Below are 17,523 nucleotides of genomic sequence, written 5' to 3' on the forward strand. Positions count from 1 at the left end.
AATTTTAAATATTTTATATTCTTTAAATAAAATTATTATGTTTTTTTTTTTATTTTCATAAGCACATTATAAGATTTTGTTATGATAAAATTTTTAATTAACTATAATTTTGTTTCAAGTGTTGATAAATAAATAAGTTATTAGTAGATTTTTTTATTATTTTTTAAATTAATTAACATAGTCATGTACCGATAAAATGAGAAATAAAGTAAAAAAAAAAGGGTCAAAACATGACAATCTTTAAAATATCATTAGAAAAATTTTTAGACTTTAAATTAAAAAATATTTTTAAAATTTATTTTTTAAAATTTATGAATAAACTTATGAATTTTAAAATTCTCAAAAAACTAGGATATGCTGACACCCTCTCGTAGAGTCATTTATAAGGCTCAAATTTTAAAATAAATTGATTAATAAATTATTTATATTATGAAAAGTTAAATAAAATAAAAAGAATACATATATAGCGTGATAATTTTTAAAGTATTATTATTAAAATTTTTAGATTTTAAATAAAAAAAATTTAAAATATATATTTAAATTTAAAAATTTTTAAAAGACGTAATAAAAAGAATTTTAAATAATTATTTTTTTATAAGATAAAATTTTGATAGTTGAAATTTGAATAGATTTAAATAAAAAGTTAATAATTAATATGATAAGATAATTTTATATATAAAAAAAAGAAAGTTTTGTTTAAAACTTCTTATTAACACGGGTGACACACTGTGGTGGAACCATTTTACAGGCTAAACTTTATATATATATATATATATTATAAGATTTTACAATTTACTTAAAATATGTTTAAAAATAATTATATTTATATAAATATATAAATAAGTATAAAAAGTTATGAAAAAAAGTTTTCTAATATATTATTAAGTTTTATATTCAAATTATTTTAATTTTAAATAAAATATTTTATTCACTAAATTATTAATATAAGAATAATTAAAATTATAGACACATATATGCATATATAAACTTTTTATTTGAAAGTTTAATTCCAAATTTTTAATTTTGAAAAAAATTAAATACAAAATAATAGATATATCTGATAAATAATATTTAAAAATTATATTTATTTAATAAATTAAAATGCAATATTTTCAATTTTTAAATATATAAAATTATACTATCTAAAATTAGATTATTTTTAATTTTATTTTTCTATTTAAAATTATAATTTGTTATTATTTTAATGCCAAGAATTTACTCGCGATATATTTTAAATATGTATTCAATTAATTAATAATTATTTTTTTAATTAAAATGATAAACATAAAAATATATTCTTGGAATACTGTTTGTACACTGGTGGAGATTACTTTTGATTTGCCATATCTGCTCTGCTTTTCTCCTGCTCACCCATTTTGCAATAAACAAAAGGCTTCAAAACCTAGAAACTCCTTTGATGTTGCAATCAATCTCGTTGATACACAGTTGAGGTGAACAGCGAAGAGTAGGAAGAACATCACATCTCTATCCTTTCCCTTACTTCAAGTACAATCTCTCTCTCTCTCTCTCATGGGTTTTAAAGGTATTTTAATTGTTTTTATATAGCTATGAATGTTAGCATGAATGGTTATTGGATTGGTATTGGGATTTTAGATTTTCTTCTGATTTGCACAATACCCTTTTTTTAGTTTATTGGATATGTCTTGTATGCCCATTGATTGACGTTAATTCTGATTTTGGAAGAATCTCCTATACCCATAAACAGAGACTTGCTGAGGAGCAGAGATTTGTAGACTTTTAATATCTTGTTGTAGCCAGCGCTTGAACTTTGATGTGTGTATGGATTGCTGAGGAGAAGAATTTTATTGGGATGATTTAGTGAAGTATAAATTGATATGATTGGTTTGTTTTGTAGCATGGAGGAGCAGTTCATACTAAGAGTCCCACCTTCCATAGCGGAGCGGTTGGATCGTCTTTTGAGTGAAAGTGCTTCTTCTTCTGAAGATCAATCATTGGATTTGTCTTTTTCTGGTGAGATTACACTTCTTTCCTTGCATTGCATTGCATTTGGGAAGTTTTAACATTTTGATATTGACATGAATACCATGGGGTTTTAATTTGTTTATCTGTTTTCTCTTATTATTCTATTGGATGCTGCTTTTGCTCTTTGTATTTGTAAGATTATTATTCCCAAGTCAAAATAATTGGAGTTGTTTGCATTAATTATTTTCTGCATTTCAGCATGTATTGGGTTGAGGTGGTACTGTTATACACTCAATTCAATCGATAGTGATGTTGGCTTTCTTCCTTTGATCTATTTTACAGGTTTGATTTTGTTGTGTTTTATTTTATTTTATTTTCTTTCATGCTTCTGGAAGTGAGGTATATAAATAGAGTTCTATTTCTTGTATGCATTTTTTTTTTTATAGTACAGAAGCTTTAAAGGACATGTTTCCTTCCTAGTTTTCCATTCTAGAAAATAATTATTTGAGAATACTAGTTACATTGGGTACTCAAGGACTCGGTTACATTTGACTATGTGGTTTTCATGTTCTATTCAATAAAAGGACTAGGGAGTTAAGCTTTAAGAGATGATTTTTTAAATTCTGGACCACAAGATTGTGAACCCAAGGAAACATTACGAATTATGGCTACACAGAGATTATATTTGATGATGCGCTGTTCTTAAAGAATATTATAATGTGATTTGCTTGAGCAAAATGTTTAGTGATACTGCTCTCACTAGCTTTCTTTTCTATCATACATTTAATGGATGCTGAAATGAGGTGTTCTTTGTGTTGTGTCATTGATGGAAGGTGAAAAGAGGCGTTGCCCGTATTAGATATACTGGCATTTGCGATAAGTCTGCAGGGGACGTTGATTGTTCTTATATAGGGACCAAGAGATTTCTGGGTGCAATTCTCTCTTGTTTGAAGCTCAATTTGTGGTCCAAATAATTTGCTAGTTATATTTGTACTCTTTCCAAAACAACCAACAGGGGGGAAAAAATAAAATACTGTTCATGTTTGATAGAACCTCATTGCCATTGCTACAGGATTGCGTATATTCTGCAAGTGCAAGAATATAAAAAGCTATGCTTCAAGGTTACATGATTTGTTGTTCAAAAAAAGATTACATGATTTGATGATTGTTTTACTTAATTGCTTTGGAAACCATTGGATGGAAGTTTTAGACAGTTTAAACCTTTCTTTAGTAGCTTATAGACCAAACAAATCAGTACAAAGGTCTATTTAGCTATTTTCTAATTAAGCATTATATAAATCATTTTCATAAAAAAAAGTAGTACACATTTTACTTGAAAGATCTGCATCTAACTTCCCTTAGGTGTGTGCTTGTGCTTTGTCCCTAATGCCTTGTGGTCTTTGGCACTTAAGTGTGCTACTACCAAAAGCTTAGCCTTGGCAAATTATAATTTGCCCACTTCATCTATATCAAACCTAAAGAAATAACTTTGTGAACAATGTAACCAATTCTATAGAACTTCTGTCTGGATTACAATTACTCTGAACATTTGGCATTTCCAAATTTACACTTTCATTGACCTCATTTTGCTCATTGACCTCATTTTGCTCATTGACTTCATTTTGCTTGCTACATTCTCTGTAAGAAGCTTGTTGCTAAAAAGGACTAAGGTTGAAAAAATAGCTCTCAGGAGTTCACTAGGAATAACAGGTGACATTTGTCAAAATTAACTCTGCATGAGGCTGTAGCAAAAGGAGGGAAAACTACTGATTGTTGCGTTGCGGTGAAACTTGAAAGAGATTTTAAAGACACCAGTTTCATGTGCTGTTATGGGTTCGGCTTGTTTTTTGTGTGGCCTTCCAGTCTCTTATTTGCCATGCGCCCATGTATAGTCTTGAATGTAAATATCTTTCTGTGCAGAAGATGGCAGGAGTGGCACATTTGTCATTGGCAATGACCATTTTCCTGCTTCTCTCTTGGATCTTCCTTGTGTTGTGGAGTCCTACAAAACTTATGATGACTGTGCGCTAGTCAAAACTGCAGATGTTGGTCAGGTAAGCTTGCTCATTAAAAGATTTTTGGTTTCTTATTATTTAAAGGCATGAATCTTCATTTCTAAATGCAATTACAACTATTATTGACAGATGATTATGGTTAGAGAAGCAGGTGACATTGCTCCAGATGTAGTGGAGTACAGACATGGACTCACTCCTCCTATGAGGGATGCTCGAAAACGAAGATTTCGCAGGGAGCCAGACCTAAATGTACAAAGTGGCCTCATTACTGTTTAGAGCTTTGTTATTGAATCAATTCTTTTTCGGCAAAATGTTCAATTTAGCCTATGTGCTTATTGGGAAAGTTCAATTTAGCTCATTTTTAATTTTTTGTCCAAATTAGCCAACAGGTTTCAATTTAAGTTCGATTTAGTCCAAAATCAAATTTTACGGGCTAAATTTCTTGATATTTTGATTTAAATAAAAAAAAATTAAGAAGTTTAATTTGTTATTTTTTTTGGGACTAAATTTCTTGATTTAAGTTCAAAAATAAAGAAGCTAAATTTTTTTTTATATGTATGTATTTCTAGGCTAAATTGAGCTTAAATTGAAACTTATAGACTAAATTGGATAAAAAGTTAAAAATGGGCTAAACTGAACCTCCTTTAATAAGTACAAGGGTGTAGTTGATCTTTAAGCCATTCTTTTTTATAAGAAAAAGTTGCTACAACTGTAGCATATATTTTTATTTGCCTGCTAATGACATTTTGCAACTACAAAGAAATGGTTCAAGTAAGGTGGTTCAAAATAAACAGATCTGTTTTTATTGAAATTACAATGTGCCTTTTTCTTTCCTTTGCATAGTCTGTACTAATGATAGTGGTGTTACATTCTACAGCCTGAGCTTGTCCAGCGTGTGGAGAAAGATCTGCTGAACATTATGGCTGGTGGAACAGTTGAAAATGCTGATATCCTTTTTTTATTGTTCTCACCTTTATTGTTAAATCCCAGAGGTTCTGATATTCCATATTTAGCTCTCAGTAGTTGGTGCTTTTTGGTGACATAGCATATATCATTTAGAAAAAAGGGGAAGAGAGAGAGAAGCACAAGGGACTGAGAATGTAGCACATTGAAACTGGGTTTGGTTGGGTTCCCGCCTTCCCTGTTACTTGAACATCTAGATAACCAACTTGAGCATATCTGCTTATGTATGGAATGGCACCGGTATTCATTGGAAACTGAATTTGATTTGGAAAATATCTCAAATTTTCTTAATAGTGAAACCTCCTACCATTGCCTTAATATGAAGCTAATCGACAATGCAATATAAGAGGCTTGTGTGATGGAGAATCTCTAGTAGAACAAGGTCCTGCATCATTGTGTTTAAGATTTCAACCTCTTTTATACTTTATGTTTTGATGGGATTTTGTGGTTGTTCATTTTATCCTCAGTTTAATCCTTAATAGTATGGATACATGTTGAAGTGAATGAGCAAGAGGAAGATGTTGAGCAGAATGCCCGTAAAGCAAGTAAGAAAACTTCACCTGCACCTGCAGCAAAGCCTGATGTTCAAGAGGCAGTAGCTAATGCTGAGGAGCCTGAGAGAAGTGATTCTGATGAATCAGACGATTCAATATGATAAAAATGCCTTACATTCAACTTGTTACATTTACAATGGTGGATGGTCATCTGAGTTGGAAATGAGGGTATGATCTCTGTCCTATGTATAAGTTATAGATTCCTTTTGTTCTGTGCAAATATTGAAACACAATGAGAATTTGTAACCTTAGGGTAAGGATGTGGGCTAGCAACTGTTGTTATTGGTGTATTATCAGATCATAGTAATGGAACTTTAGCGGTCACTTGTTTAAAAGAGAACTGAGCTGTATTCTTTCACTGAAGAAAATCAATACAATGTCTATCTTCTTTAATCTTTCTCCTTCTGCACCATATTTCTCTTCTACTCTCTTCCCTCTGTGGTCTCATCTCTCCCTCTTTCTCTCTTACTTTCCCTCTCTTTCTCACTTTCCAAACACCCTTGTTAAGCCTTAACAAACACATGGCTTAACAGGAATGTTCTGATCTCTGCTGAAAGTTGTCTTGCACTGCAGGCTATATAGCATTATGGAAGGTTCACCAACATTGGAATGAACATGCTCAAAATTGTTAAGTTTGAAAGTGCAAAACATGTATCTTGTTGCGGAATATGTTGTCTGGGACTCGGAGGGAGACTCCGTTATGGTCTATTTTCAGGGCTGGGGGATCATAATTGGTTGGGCGTTCCCTTCTAATTCTGTCCAATTTTTGATCAAATAAAACGATTAAAATTTTTAAATTTTTTTAGAAGGGAATTTTTTTTATTTTAGTGCGAAATTGAATCAATTGCTTTCACTTTGATCAACACATTTATTTCTTTCTTATTGCATTAAAATATACAATCTCTTTCGACCATCATTCATCATCTGGACAAATCATAATATTTGTGATATTTTTTATCCTGATAATCTTAAAACATGGCTCATTAATTAGGGTTTATTTTATTATAAATTGGATTTAATTAATTTTAATTTGGATATTAAAAGTGATAATCTAACTCTTTTATTAACATTTAATAGGGCAATTACTAAGTAGAGTCTAATTATAAAGAATTTCAAAATTTAAAGTATATTTATAAAAAAAAATAGTTTATAATACAATTAAAAAAATACGGTAAAATAGATAAGAAAATATAATTATAAAAAATTTAAAATTTAAGATATTTTTATTAAAAAAATTTAAAATAAAATTATTATAAATCTCAAATTTCTGAAATTTTTTTATTATCCCATTTAATTTTGATTTAAAACTAAATCAAAATCAAAATTTAATAAAATTTTCTATTTAAAATCTAAAATTAATTTAGATAAAATATTTGCATCACTTCCATATAAAAAAATTCAAATAAATAAATATTTGAATTAAATTAAATCTTATTGCAAGGATTTTTAAAATTTTTGTTTTTTTTTTATTATATATATATTTTTAAATCCCGTCCCATGAACAAGTGTGAGCTTCCTTGAACCATCGCCTTTCCATTCGCTGGCTAGATAGCCATGGCCAAGATGCCCGCCCAGCTTTTTGAGTCGATCTCTGCACCATTACTGCCGCCATCGCCACCCATTAATGACTCCAACAATCCTCACAAGCTCTCCTGCATTCCCTTTCAAGCACCAACACAAGCTCCTCAGCTAACTAACCACTCTCATGTCTCCGTTCTGTACACTAAACCTGTAAATTCCAGCATATATGCTTCAGTTCTCGACTCCTGTAAATGCCCAAATTTAGGGAAACAAGTTCACGTGCAATCCATCAAAACTGGGTTTTATGGGCATGAGTTTTTGCAGACCAAGTTGCTTCAAATGTATGCGAGGTGCGGTTGCTTGGAATCTGCAGATTTGTTGTTCGAGATAATGCCTCTTAGAAGTTTGTATTCTTGGTTGGCTATTCTCACTGCTTATTCTAATCATGGACTCTTTGAGGAAGCGTTTTCACTCTTTCGAGAATTACTGTTGGAAGATTTAGGATTGGAATTCTTTGTGTTTCCAGTAGCGTTCAATACATGTAGTGGCCTTGGCACGGTAGAACTAGGAAGGCAATTGCATGGGATGGTGATAAAATATCAGTTTTTTTCTAATATTTATGTGGCTAATGCTTTAATAGATATGTATGGTAAATGTGAAAGTTTAGAGGATGCCAAGAAAGTTTTAACACTGATGCCACGGACAGATACTGTGTCATGGAATTCTGTCATTACGGCTTGTGCTTCTAATGGCATGGTTTATGAGGCATTGGAGTTTCTGGAGAAAATGAAATTTTCAGGTAATTCAATGCCGAATCTTGTTTCTTGGAGTGCAGTAATAGGGGGGTTTGCTCAGAATGGTTATGATGAGAAAGCCATGGAGCTGCTATTTAGAATGCTAGCAGAAGGGATTGAACCAAATGCGCGAACTCTGGCAAGTGTTCTTCCAGCTTGTGCTAGACTACAAAAGCTTAGCCTTGGTAAAAAATTCCATGGCTATGTCACAAGACATGGATTTATGTCTAACCCTTTTGTTGTGAATGGATTAGTTGATGTGTATAGGAGGTGTGGTGATATGGACAATGCATTTAAGATCTTTTCAAAGTTTTCATTGAAAAATGGCGTCTCTTATAATACAATGATTGTTGGTTGTTGTGAGAGTGGAGAAGTCTCCAAGGCTAGCGACCTCTTTGATCATATGGAGCTTACAGGGTTAAAAAGGGATCTAATTTCATGGAACTCTATGATTTCAGGATATGTGGATAACTTCCTGTTTGATGAAGCCTTGAATATGTTTCAGGACTTGCTAAAAGTAGAAGGAATTGAACCTGATTCTTTTACTTTAGGGAGTGTTTTGACTGTTTGTGCTGATATGGCTTCGTTGAGACTAGGAAAGGAAATACATTGTCATGCCATTGTTAAGGGCTTGCAATCAAATACCTTTGTAGGTGGAGCTCTGGTAGAAATGTACTCTCAATGCCAAGACCTACGGGCTGCTCAGATGGCTTTTGATGAGGTAATTGAAAGAGATATACCAACATGGAACGTTCTGATTTCTGGCTATGCCCGCTGCAACCAGAACGGAATAATTGGAAACCTACTTGAAAAGATGAGAGAGGATGGCTACGAGCCAAACATATATACGTGGAATGGTATTCTTGCAGCTTATTTGGACAATGGACACTTGGGCTTAACTATTGAGTTGTTCTCTGAAATGCAGACTCTAAATATAAGGCCTGATATTTACACAGTTGGAATTATTCTAGCTGCATGTTCGAGGTTGGCCACTCTTAAGCGAGGGAAACAGGTTCATGCGCACTCAATTAGATGTTGTTATGACTCTGATGTCCATGTAGGAGCAGCCCTTGTGGATATGTATTCAAAGGGTGGAAGTATAAAGGATGCGGTGTTGGTGTATGATAGAATATCAAACCCCAATTTGGTATCCCACAATGCCATGCTTACTGCATATGCCATGCACGGACATGGGGAAGAGGGGATAGCTCTCTTTCGAAGAATGCTGGCCACTGGTTTTCAACCCAATGAAGTGACTTTCTTATCTGTTCTTTCTTCATGTGTGCATGCTGGATCAGTGGAGACTGGCCATGAGTTTTTCAATTTGATGGGATGTTATAACGTGAAACCTGAATTAAAACACTATACTTCAATGGTTGATCTCCTTAGCCGTTCGGGACAGGTACATGAAGCTTACGAGGTTATTAAAAAAATGCCCATGCCCATGGAACCTGACTCAGTTCTGTGGGGAGCTTTACTTGGAGGCTGTGTTATTCATGGTAATGTTGAGTTAGGCCAAATTGCTGCAGAGAGGCTCATAGAGTTAGAACCAAATAATACTGGAAATTATGTTTTATTGGCTAATTTATATGCTTATGCAAGGAGATGGTCTGACCTTGCAAGAATAAGACAGATGATGAAGGATAGAGGACTGAACAAGAGCCCTGGATGCAGTTGGATTGAGGACAGGGATGAAGTCCATTCCTTTGTTGCATGTGATAGATCTCACAAGAGAACAGAAGAGATCTACACTACTTTAAATGTCTTGGCCTTTCATATGAAAACAAGTAGGTAGCTAACTAGCTCTACATTGAAACAAGCTAGGATGAGAATACTTTGAATCATTTTGTACATAAGAACAGAGTCTGCCCAGGGTACCTTACAATGCCATTTTGTCCTGTGTATGGTGCACCAATTCTCGTTTACGACTAACAATTGCTGCAAACAACAGATGAATGTCTACAAACAGGACAACAATGTATATTTTTATGAATAGGAAATTGCATTAAAGAAGCTCTACTAAATCATCCCACACTTCAAATTCAAAACCTAAGCACAACAGTCGCACTACATTCTACACTGAACCAAAAAATTTTCAGTGAAACCAATGTATGTTCGGTTTTATTCTAACCATTAATTGTGGATGGTTCCACCATAGCCAATAGTTTTGGTGAATTCGTTGTACATACATTGGCTTCACCAGATAATTTCCATGCAGATGCGAAATGAAAGGATATAAACATGAGACTTTTCTCATTATTTCTGTAATTTCTATACAGGAGTTCCAGTCAATTAACTTAATGAGATAGAACACCGGAGCAACAATATCAGCAACAACAGGCTTCTGGGAAAATAATTTTTTCCAGACTTCAAACATCTTTCACATATGGAACACGGCAAGAATGAACATAGATAAACAATGACAAATTCAATTCCATGAACAATTTCTGTACAACATGAGCATTACCAAGGTTTATATGCTTAACAATCAATGGTGGAACAAGTTGAAGGAGGATCTCAGCCAGTTGCTACCAGTTTTCCTTAACAATCTTTGACTTCTCAAGAATGAATTTCCCTTCCTTGTACTTCTGAGATACGTCATAAGCTCGCTCGTACTTCCAACCCAAAACCTCACGGCAATCAGCACAACAGATATCAGCAACAGTATGGAGACCCGTTCGGAGATGCCGATTTTCTTTAGCTCCCACAATGATATTCATCGCGTGGGAGAACAGAAAGGCTCTGCCATTTTTTCCCTATGAACAAAATGATAGAAGGGATTGTTGAACACTTCTTATAACTTCCTACCATTAAAATAACCTCTAGAAGTTGAAAGGGTGAACAAAACTGAGTAACTAGATCAAACCTGCAATGCAAGATTTAACTGAAAGCAATCCCAAATGAAAATTTCTTCTCCTTATTGTTGTTTCCATTTCTCAAGACAGAAAAAACCAATCAGGTACACCTGAACTTTACTCCAGGTGAGGGTCATGGGTTCATTTCAGCACCCAAGCCCTTCAATCGAATGATCATAAAGGAAAGCCCCCACCAATAACAATTGCTATAACATTTTGCCATTTCAATCAAATGATCATATACACAGAAACCCACATCACAGAAAGAAATACAACAGCAAGCGTCATAATTGATTGATCAATTTCTACAACAAACAGCTAGAAAATCTAGAAAAGAAAATGATTTAAGGGATTCAAGTTCTTCACCTGAAAAGCCTTGGAAATTATATCATCATGAAGAGAAACATGGTTTCGACAATTACAACAGCTGTACAGTCGAGGACCCACCAATTCCGCCATTAATGAACAATTTCAGGTCTAATAAATACCAAGAAAAAAAAAATCCAAAAAAGAAAATTAAATCACACAAACAACTCAGCTAAATTCAACAAAACCCAATACAACAAAAGCACAAGTGATCACTCACAAAGCAGAAAAATTCCCAAGAGATGGAAAGTGGAAAGCAAAGTTGCAGTTCTTTTACTGCATATGATCAAAACAAGAGTCACAGAAGGAATATATTCTTTGCCAACAATGAAATTCAATAATAACCCAAAAGTCTGCCAACAAAAAGAGAAAGGAGGGTTAGCGTGAAAGATTAGAACAGGGTTAAGAAAAGATTCCATGTAAGATTAGAATTAGCTAATCAAAATATAATAATTCAAGAGAGAAAAAAAAAAGTGGGTTTTGATTATGATAGAGACAGTATTGCAATGAAAGAGTAAAACTACAAGATTCATAAAAAAAAATAATCATGTCACTGTATTATTATAATTTATTAAAAATATTAAGTACCCAACTGAAGAAGACAAAGAAACGTAGAAACTTGCTACAAAAACCTTGCAACTGATTCAGTGGGTAAGGAGAGAGAAGAAAACCAAAATTTATACTGTATTCAATGATCATTATATAATAGAAGTGGATTACGATCTGATGTGTACATTGAAATCCAACAAGTCAAATAATAATAATAATAATAATAATAAAGAAAAACATGAATTGAAGAAAACCCTAGTCCATTGCTTGGTTGGTGAAATTTAGAATTTTGGTGACTTGAAGAAATTTAGACTTAGCACCGACTAATAGTAAAACGCAGACATTGCTAAAAGAAATTTCTTAGAAACATCACTGACTTTACCACAATCAAATTTCCTTTTCAAAATTGAAAATTTTTTTAATTTTAACTTTTGATGGTATAGTTATGAGATAAATAATAAAATGGAAAAAAATTAAAGTGTAATTAATATGATTTTGATCTAATAAAAAAATAAATTAAAATTATTAAATTAAATATTTTCATAAAAATCCATATAAGATAATTACTATGTGCAGAGGCGAAGTCTGAGATATTGGTGTACATTGAAATCCAAGGATGCATTAGGTCCCTGAAATTTTAAAAATTTTTAAGAATTTATTGATAAGTTTTAAAATAAAAAATTTCATTTTTTATATTAAATTTTGATAAGTATGAATTTTAAGGATTTTAAAAGTTTTAAGTGAATTTAATAATAATTTTATATAAATTTTATTTTATAATTATGAAATGATTATCATCATTAATTATTTAATTATTTTAATTAATATTTAAATAAATAAAATTATATATTTTAATTGATCACCCTAAATTAAAATTTTAGCGGCCGTCGTAAATAATTAAAATAATAAGTGTATAAATTTTGATAAAATATTTAATTTAAAAATTACTAAAAGTTATTTATAAAGTTAAGATTGTAGGGCAAAAATTGAACCAAACACTGAGTGGTTACCTTTTTCCTTTTCCCTTGGTCGTTCTCTATTTTAGGCACTCGTCTCTGCTGCACTTATCGGCTTTCCCCAACTCAGAGGGACTCCTTCTCTCTATGTGGTTGTAGGTTTAACCCTCCCCTCACTGTAGTATGAATTGTATATAGTTTTGTGGCTATTTTTCGTTTGATAAATCTATGTGCTTACTTGGAGAGGGTTTTCTTAAGAGATTTGTGCTGGTTTTTCTTGTGTTGTTTGTTCTTGTTCTGTATTCTCCTCTTGCAGGTTCATATTCGATGGCGCATGTTTGAGAGGAGAAGCTGAGGCGGTGGATCACGAGGTGCAGACCAGGAGATTAGCTCAAGAAGGTGCGAATGGGACGCCGGCAAACACCATTTATGTCCTTTTATCCTTTGCTCTTAGCATTTTCTTCATCTACTGAAGATTTTCATTGTTCTGAAAATGAAATTATTATCTTTGGGAAAAAATTTAATTGTTGTCAAATTTTTAGAAAATAATATTACACTTTTGTCACGCAAAGATAAAAATTTGATTATTCAATTATTAATGACATGCATTAAATATGTTTTTTCATTAATAAATTTTGATTTAATGATATTGAAATTATTTGTACTTTTATAAAGAAGTTGATTTGAAAGCCAACTGAAGTCAAATGAAAAAAAAAAAAAAAGTCATCTCTTGATAATATTCGAATTGTTTTTAAATTTTAATTAAAATTTAATTAATTAAAAATTACTAATTTAATGATATTAATGTAAAAATTTATAAAATTTAATAAAAATATTAAATTATTTATATTATTGAATTATTAAGGATGGCAACAGAGTGGAATCGATGCTAATTTTAACATTAAACATAAAATGACAAATTAATAATAAAATAATTGATGTTGCCGTAAATTTTTTAGATATTGGATCTAATCGGATTGAGAGTTTTCTGAAAATTAAAAAATAAGTAAAAGCCGGTGGTGATTGGCAACCACTCCGACACTCAAGTCAGTAATAAGATTATGAATTAAGTATTCAATATAATAGAAGTGAGTATTTTATTTGTATACTTATTTATGAAACTTTACCTTATTTATACAGTGATAAGAATGAAATTTTGGCTAGATGTTTACCAATTTTCTATTTAAGTTATAATGGTAATCATCTTTAAATTATGCTGAAAATTATTAAATTAAATATTTATATAAAAATTCATATAAGATAATTACTATGTGCAGAAACGGAGTCTGAGATGAGCCAAGGGAGGCATTGGGCTCCCCTGAAATTTTAAAAATTTTCAAGGATTTAATGATAATTTAAAATTTTTTTTTTCTATTCTTATATTAATTTTGATGAGTATGAGATCTTAAGGATTTTAAAAACTTTAAGTGAGTTTAATAATAATTTTATATAAATTTTATTTTATAGTTATGAAATGGTTATCATTATTATTTATTTAATTCCTTCAATCAATATCTAAATAAGTAATTTATTAACAAATTATGTATTTTAATTAGTCCTCCCTAAATTATAATTCTAGCTCTGTCGCTGACTGTGTGTAAATAATTAAAATAATAAGTGTATAAATTTTGATACAAATATTTAATTTAAAAATTATTAAAAGTTATTTATAAAGTTAAGATTGTAGGGAAAAATTGAACCAAACACTGAGTGGTTACCTTTTTCCTTTTTCTTTGGTCGTTCTCTATTTTAGGCACTAGTCTCTACTGCGTGTTACTCTCTTTTTGTTGCTCCCGAATGTCTAAATATTTTCTGCTTGCTGGCTGCCCATATGAAGCTTAATTGTGCGCATGGACTTAGTGGAGAAGGGACGTGAACTGCATGGCATGGGAAGACATCACGTGAAGCTTGTCACTTGTTCATGGGAATTGAGATAGTGGAGGCGCACTATGAAGTCCAGCTGGCTAAGTGGCCCAGCGCATGTGATGAGTGCAGGTTGGGCAGCACATGAGCTGGTGGAGTGAACCAACGTGCATGGCAAACTTCAGCCATGCAGCGTGGGACTTGGAGGGAAGGAGTCCCGCCATGTGGAGCCAACCAAATGGGGCCCAGCAGGTTGGGCACCTAAGTTTCCCTCCCCTTTTCAAATTCCAGCGGCAAGGAGGGCTAGGTGGCGTGAGCAGATGCCTCCCCATGTCCACCATGATGACTCACCCTTCCCCATGAATATTTTAGTGCTTAAGAGTGACACAAGTTCAGCCACTTATTGGGCATCTTTGGGACAGCTAGCTATGTATATAAGGGACTTATTCCCTCTTCATTTATATATGAGAGAAACACTTTGTATGAGAGGATTGGAGAGCATTTGTTACTTGGCAATTTGTACAATAGATTGGAGTGCAATGCACAAGTAGTCTTTGCATCATATTTCTCTTCTTCTACCTTTCTTTATGCTTGTTTATTGCGCATGGTTGTGTTGCTTGTTTGCTGGGTTGCTTGTTTGAGTTTTGGCCATTGTGAATCTATTGTGGGGATTAGTTGCCGTGAGGTCTTTGGGGCCTTGAGTAGGCTGACTTGTTGAGGGTTCAAGTGCCACATGTTGTGAGTTTGGGGTTGGCAAACAATTACAGCGTGACAGTTGGTATCAGAGCGTTGAGAAGTGCTCGGCAACATGGTTTATGCTGGTGACCAAGAGCAAGCTGGCGGTACTCCCATGGTGGATGAACCAGTGGCTAGAGGCAGGAGGAAGGGCCAAGCTAAGTCTACGGAACCCTCTAGTGCGAGAGAAGAGGTGGGTGACATGGAGACAAGGCTGGCTAAAATAGAACTTCACTTGGTCAATGAGGATGGAAGGTTCGAAGAGATGGAGAACCAGTTGTTGGAGCTTGCTGAAGGGTTGGATGAAACCCGAGGAGAGATGCAAGCTGCCCTCAACGAGACCCTTGATAAGTTGGCTAGTGAAAGTGAAGTCCTGAAAATTGCTCATGCCAAGGAAGTGTCCACCATGAGGGAAGAGAACCGTGTGCTTAAAGAAGAGGTAGAAAGAGTGAATGGGGAAATGAAGGATGTGAAGGATGAGCTTGTGTTGCTAAGGAGATTGGTGGCCCAGGGAGTTGGGACCGATCCTCACACCTCTCACACAATCTCTACGGCAAGGGTGGAGGTGCCCAAGTCTAACTCATTTAAGGGTGATAGAAGTGCTCGAGAGATTGATAATTTCCTGTGGACATTGGACCAATACTTTCGTGCTCTTGGAGTTGAGGATAATGCGAGAAAGGTGGACTATGCTCCACTTTACTTGGCCGAGAGTGCCATGGTTTGGTGGCGAAGGAGGATGGCTGATATGGAAAAGGGTACTTGCAGCATTACTACGTGGGATGAGTTCAAAAAGGAGCTCAAGAAATGATTCTATCTAGAAAACGCAGCTGATGAGGCGAGAGCTAAGTTGAGGAGGCTCACACAAAAAGGCACCATACGTGAGTATGTTAAGGAGTTCTCGGAAGTGTTGCTTGAAATCCCGGACTACCCTGATTTGGAAGCTTTGTTCCCCTTCAAGGATGGACTACAGACTTGGGTGAAACTTGAGATAGAATGAAAAGGAGCCCAAGACCTTGCTACTGCCACAGCCATTACGGAGTCACTTGTGGAGTTTAAGAAAATAGACAAAACCAAAAGCAAGGACAGCAAGGGCAAGAATGGGGGAGATAAGGGCGATAGCAAGGAAGGAGGCAGCAAAGAGGGACCAAAGGAAGGAAATGGGAAGAAGAGTTGGACCGGGAAGAAGGACACAGGGGATGGCAAGTTAAAGAAATGGGACAAGTCCCACAAGCCTACCGAGAGGCCTCCAATGAAATGCTTTTTGTGTGATGGACCACATAGGGATGTCAATTGCCCCAAGAACAGCGCCCTCACTGCACTGATTAGAGACAAGGAAGAAGCCACCCCACGTCAGGAAGGGTCCAGCATGAGATCTCTGCAGTTGTCAGCCATAGTAAAGGGTAAGCAAGTTGAGACAAGGGTGACCAACAAAGGCAGACTGTTTGTGCAACTGAAGATTGGGCAGAATGAGGTTCAGGCCCTGGTTGACACAGGAGCTTTGGACAACTTCTTGAGGTTAGAAGATGCGCAGAGGCTTGGCATTGCTTTCCATGGGCAGGCTGGTTGGTTAAAGGCTGTGAATTTTAAGCCAACCTCGACGCATGGAGTTGCTACCAAAGTTGCCGTGAAACTTGGTGAGTAGACTGGTTTTATTGACTTCTCTATTGTGTCCATGGATGACTACTCTTGTGTTTTGGGTATGGATTTTATGGATAGGGTAAAAGCAATCCCTATCTCGTTTGCCAACAGCTTGTGCATTGTGGAAGATGGGGGCGCATGCACTGTTCCATTGAAGAGGGGGAAAGCAGGGAGTAGCACTCTTTCCGCCCTGCAGTTGGCCAAAGGCGTGAAGAAAAGGGAACCAACGTTCCTTGTGGCCTTGCAAGCCAAGGCAAGTGACCATGCTGCAGTGGTGCCCCGTGAAGTTCAAGGTGTGTTGAATGAATTCAGTGATGTCATGCCAAAAGAGTTGCCAAGACAGTTGCCGCCTAAGAGGGAAGTGGATCACTCCATTGAATTATTGCCCGGTGCCAAGCCACCTAGTGGTGTACCCTACCGCATGGCTCCTCTCAAGCTTGAGGAATTGAAGAGGCAGTTGAAGGAGCTGTTAGAGGCTGGTTTTATTCAACCTTCCAACGCTCCCTATGGTGCGCCAGTTTTGTTTCAGAAAAAAAAGGATGGCAGCCTAAGAATGTGTATTGACTACCGGGCCTTGAATACAATTACGGTGAAGAACAAGTACCCCATCCCACTCATTGGAGATTTGTTTGATAGGTTGGGGGAAGCTAGATGGTTCTCAAAGCTGGACTTGAGGTCTGGCTACTACCAAGTGCGCATAGCTGAAGGGGATGAGCCCAAGACTGCATGTGTGACGCGCTATGATTCGTTTGAGTTCAGGGTAATGCCGT

General features: G+C 34.6%; 3 protein-coding genes and 1 long non-coding RNA gene across 9 annotated transcripts; 3 read left to right on the forward strand and 1 right to left on the reverse strand.

Annotated features, from left to right (window-relative positions):
• Positions 1–1,301: 1,301 nt before the first annotated feature.
• LOC110669176 (transcription initiation factor TFIID subunit 7) lies at positions 1,302–6,301 on the forward strand. 5 transcript variants are annotated; one of them, XR_002497637.2, is made up of 7 exons: positions 1,302–1,506; positions 1,877–1,992; positions 3,865–3,998; positions 4,089–4,208; positions 4,837–4,906; positions 5,414–5,644; positions 6,050–6,301. XR_002497637.2 is itself a non-coding variant. In XM_021830685.2 (6 exons), the coding sequence occupies exons 2-6, from the start codon at positions 1,878–1,880 to the stop codon at positions 5,575–5,577; spliced, it is 603 nt and encodes a 200-aa protein (XP_021686377.1). In that variant the 5' UTR covers positions 1,302–1,543; position 1,877; the 3' UTR covers positions 5,578–5,869. The 5 variants fall into 5 exon arrangements, 4 of the variants coding, with proteins under 4 accessions (XP_021686377.1, XP_021686380.1, XP_021686379.1 ...); XM_021830685.2 differs by lacking the exon at positions 6,050–6,301 and having other exon boundaries at positions 1,302–1,543; positions 5,414–5,869; XM_021830688.2 differs by lacking the exon at positions 6,050–6,301 and having other exon boundaries at positions 1,302–1,543; positions 3,868–3,998; positions 5,414–5,869.
• A 659-nt stretch (positions 6,302–6,960) lies between these two features.
• LOC110669183 (pentatricopeptide repeat-containing protein At2g13600) lies at positions 6,961–9,815 on the forward strand. The gene has a single exon (XM_058154059.1). The coding sequence runs from the start codon at positions 7,031–7,033 to the stop codon at positions 9,584–9,586; it is 2,556 nt and encodes an 851-aa protein (XP_058010042.1). The 5' UTR covers positions 6,961–7,030; the 3' UTR covers positions 9,587–9,815.
• A 207-nt stretch (positions 9,816–10,022) lies between these two features.
• Positions 10,023–11,740, reverse strand: LOC110669182 (protein yippee-like At4g27745). Of its 2 annotated transcripts, none has more exons than XM_058154060.1 (4): positions 11,606–11,740; positions 11,233–11,365; positions 11,013–11,123; positions 10,023–10,547 (listed from the first exon to the last, which is right to left on the reverse strand). In XM_058154060.1, the coding sequence occupies exons 3-4, from the start codon at positions 11,103–11,105 to the stop codon at positions 10,320–10,322; spliced, it is 321 nt and encodes a 106-aa protein (XP_058010043.1). In that variant the 5' UTR covers positions 11,106–11,123; positions 11,233–11,365; positions 11,606–11,740; the 3' UTR covers positions 10,023–10,319. The 2 variants fall into 2 exon arrangements, with proteins under 2 accessions (XP_058010043.1, XP_058010044.1); XM_058154061.1 differs by having other exon boundaries at positions 11,601–11,619.
• Positions 11,741–12,560: 820 nt separating this feature from the next.
• On the forward strand, positions 12,561–13,080 carry LOC131183452 (uncharacterized). The gene is made up of 2 exons (XR_009151524.1): positions 12,561–12,698; positions 12,834–13,080. It is a non-coding gene; the product is annotated as an uncharacterized LOC131183452 (long non-coding RNA).
• Positions 13,081–17,523: the final 4,443 nt, after the last annotated feature.

The sequence above is a fragment of the Hevea brasiliensis genome, chromosome 9 (genome assembly GCF_030052815.1).
Source record: "Hevea brasiliensis isolate MT/VB/25A 57/8 chromosome 9, ASM3005281v1, whole genome shotgun sequence".
NCBI classification, from domain to species: domain Eukaryota; kingdom Viridiplantae; phylum Streptophyta; class Magnoliopsida; order Malpighiales; family Euphorbiaceae; genus Hevea; species Hevea brasiliensis.

What these genes read in the sequence shown, in the direction of transcription:
- LOC110669176 (XM_021830685.2), top strand. Translation starts at nt 1,878, where the DNA reads ATGGAGGAGCAGTTCATACTAAGAGTCCCACCTTCCATAGCGGAGCGG. An exon ending in ATTGGATTTGTCTTTTTCTG is followed by an intron (nt 1,993 to 3,864) that starts GTGAGATTACAC and finishes CTTTCTGTGCAG; the next exon opens with AAGATGGCAGGAGTGGCACA. An exon ending in AAACTGCAGATGTTGGTCAG is followed by an intron (nt 3,999 to 4,088) that starts GTAAGCTTGCTC and finishes TATTATTGACAG; the next exon opens with ATGATTATGGTTAGAGAAGC.
- LOC110669183 (XM_058154059.1), top strand. Translation starts at nt 7,031, where the DNA reads ATGGCCAAGATGCCCGCCCAGCTTTTTGAGTCGATCTCTGCACCATTA.
- LOC110669182 (XM_058154060.1), bottom strand. Translation starts at nt 11,105, where the DNA reads ATGGCGGAATTGGTGGGTCCTCGACTGTACAGCTGTTGTAATTGTCGA. An exon ending in TAATTTCCAAGGCTTTTCAG is followed by an intron (nt 10,548 to 11,012) that starts GTGAAGAACTTG and finishes TTTTGTTCATAG; the next exon opens with GGAAAAAATGGCAGAGCCTT.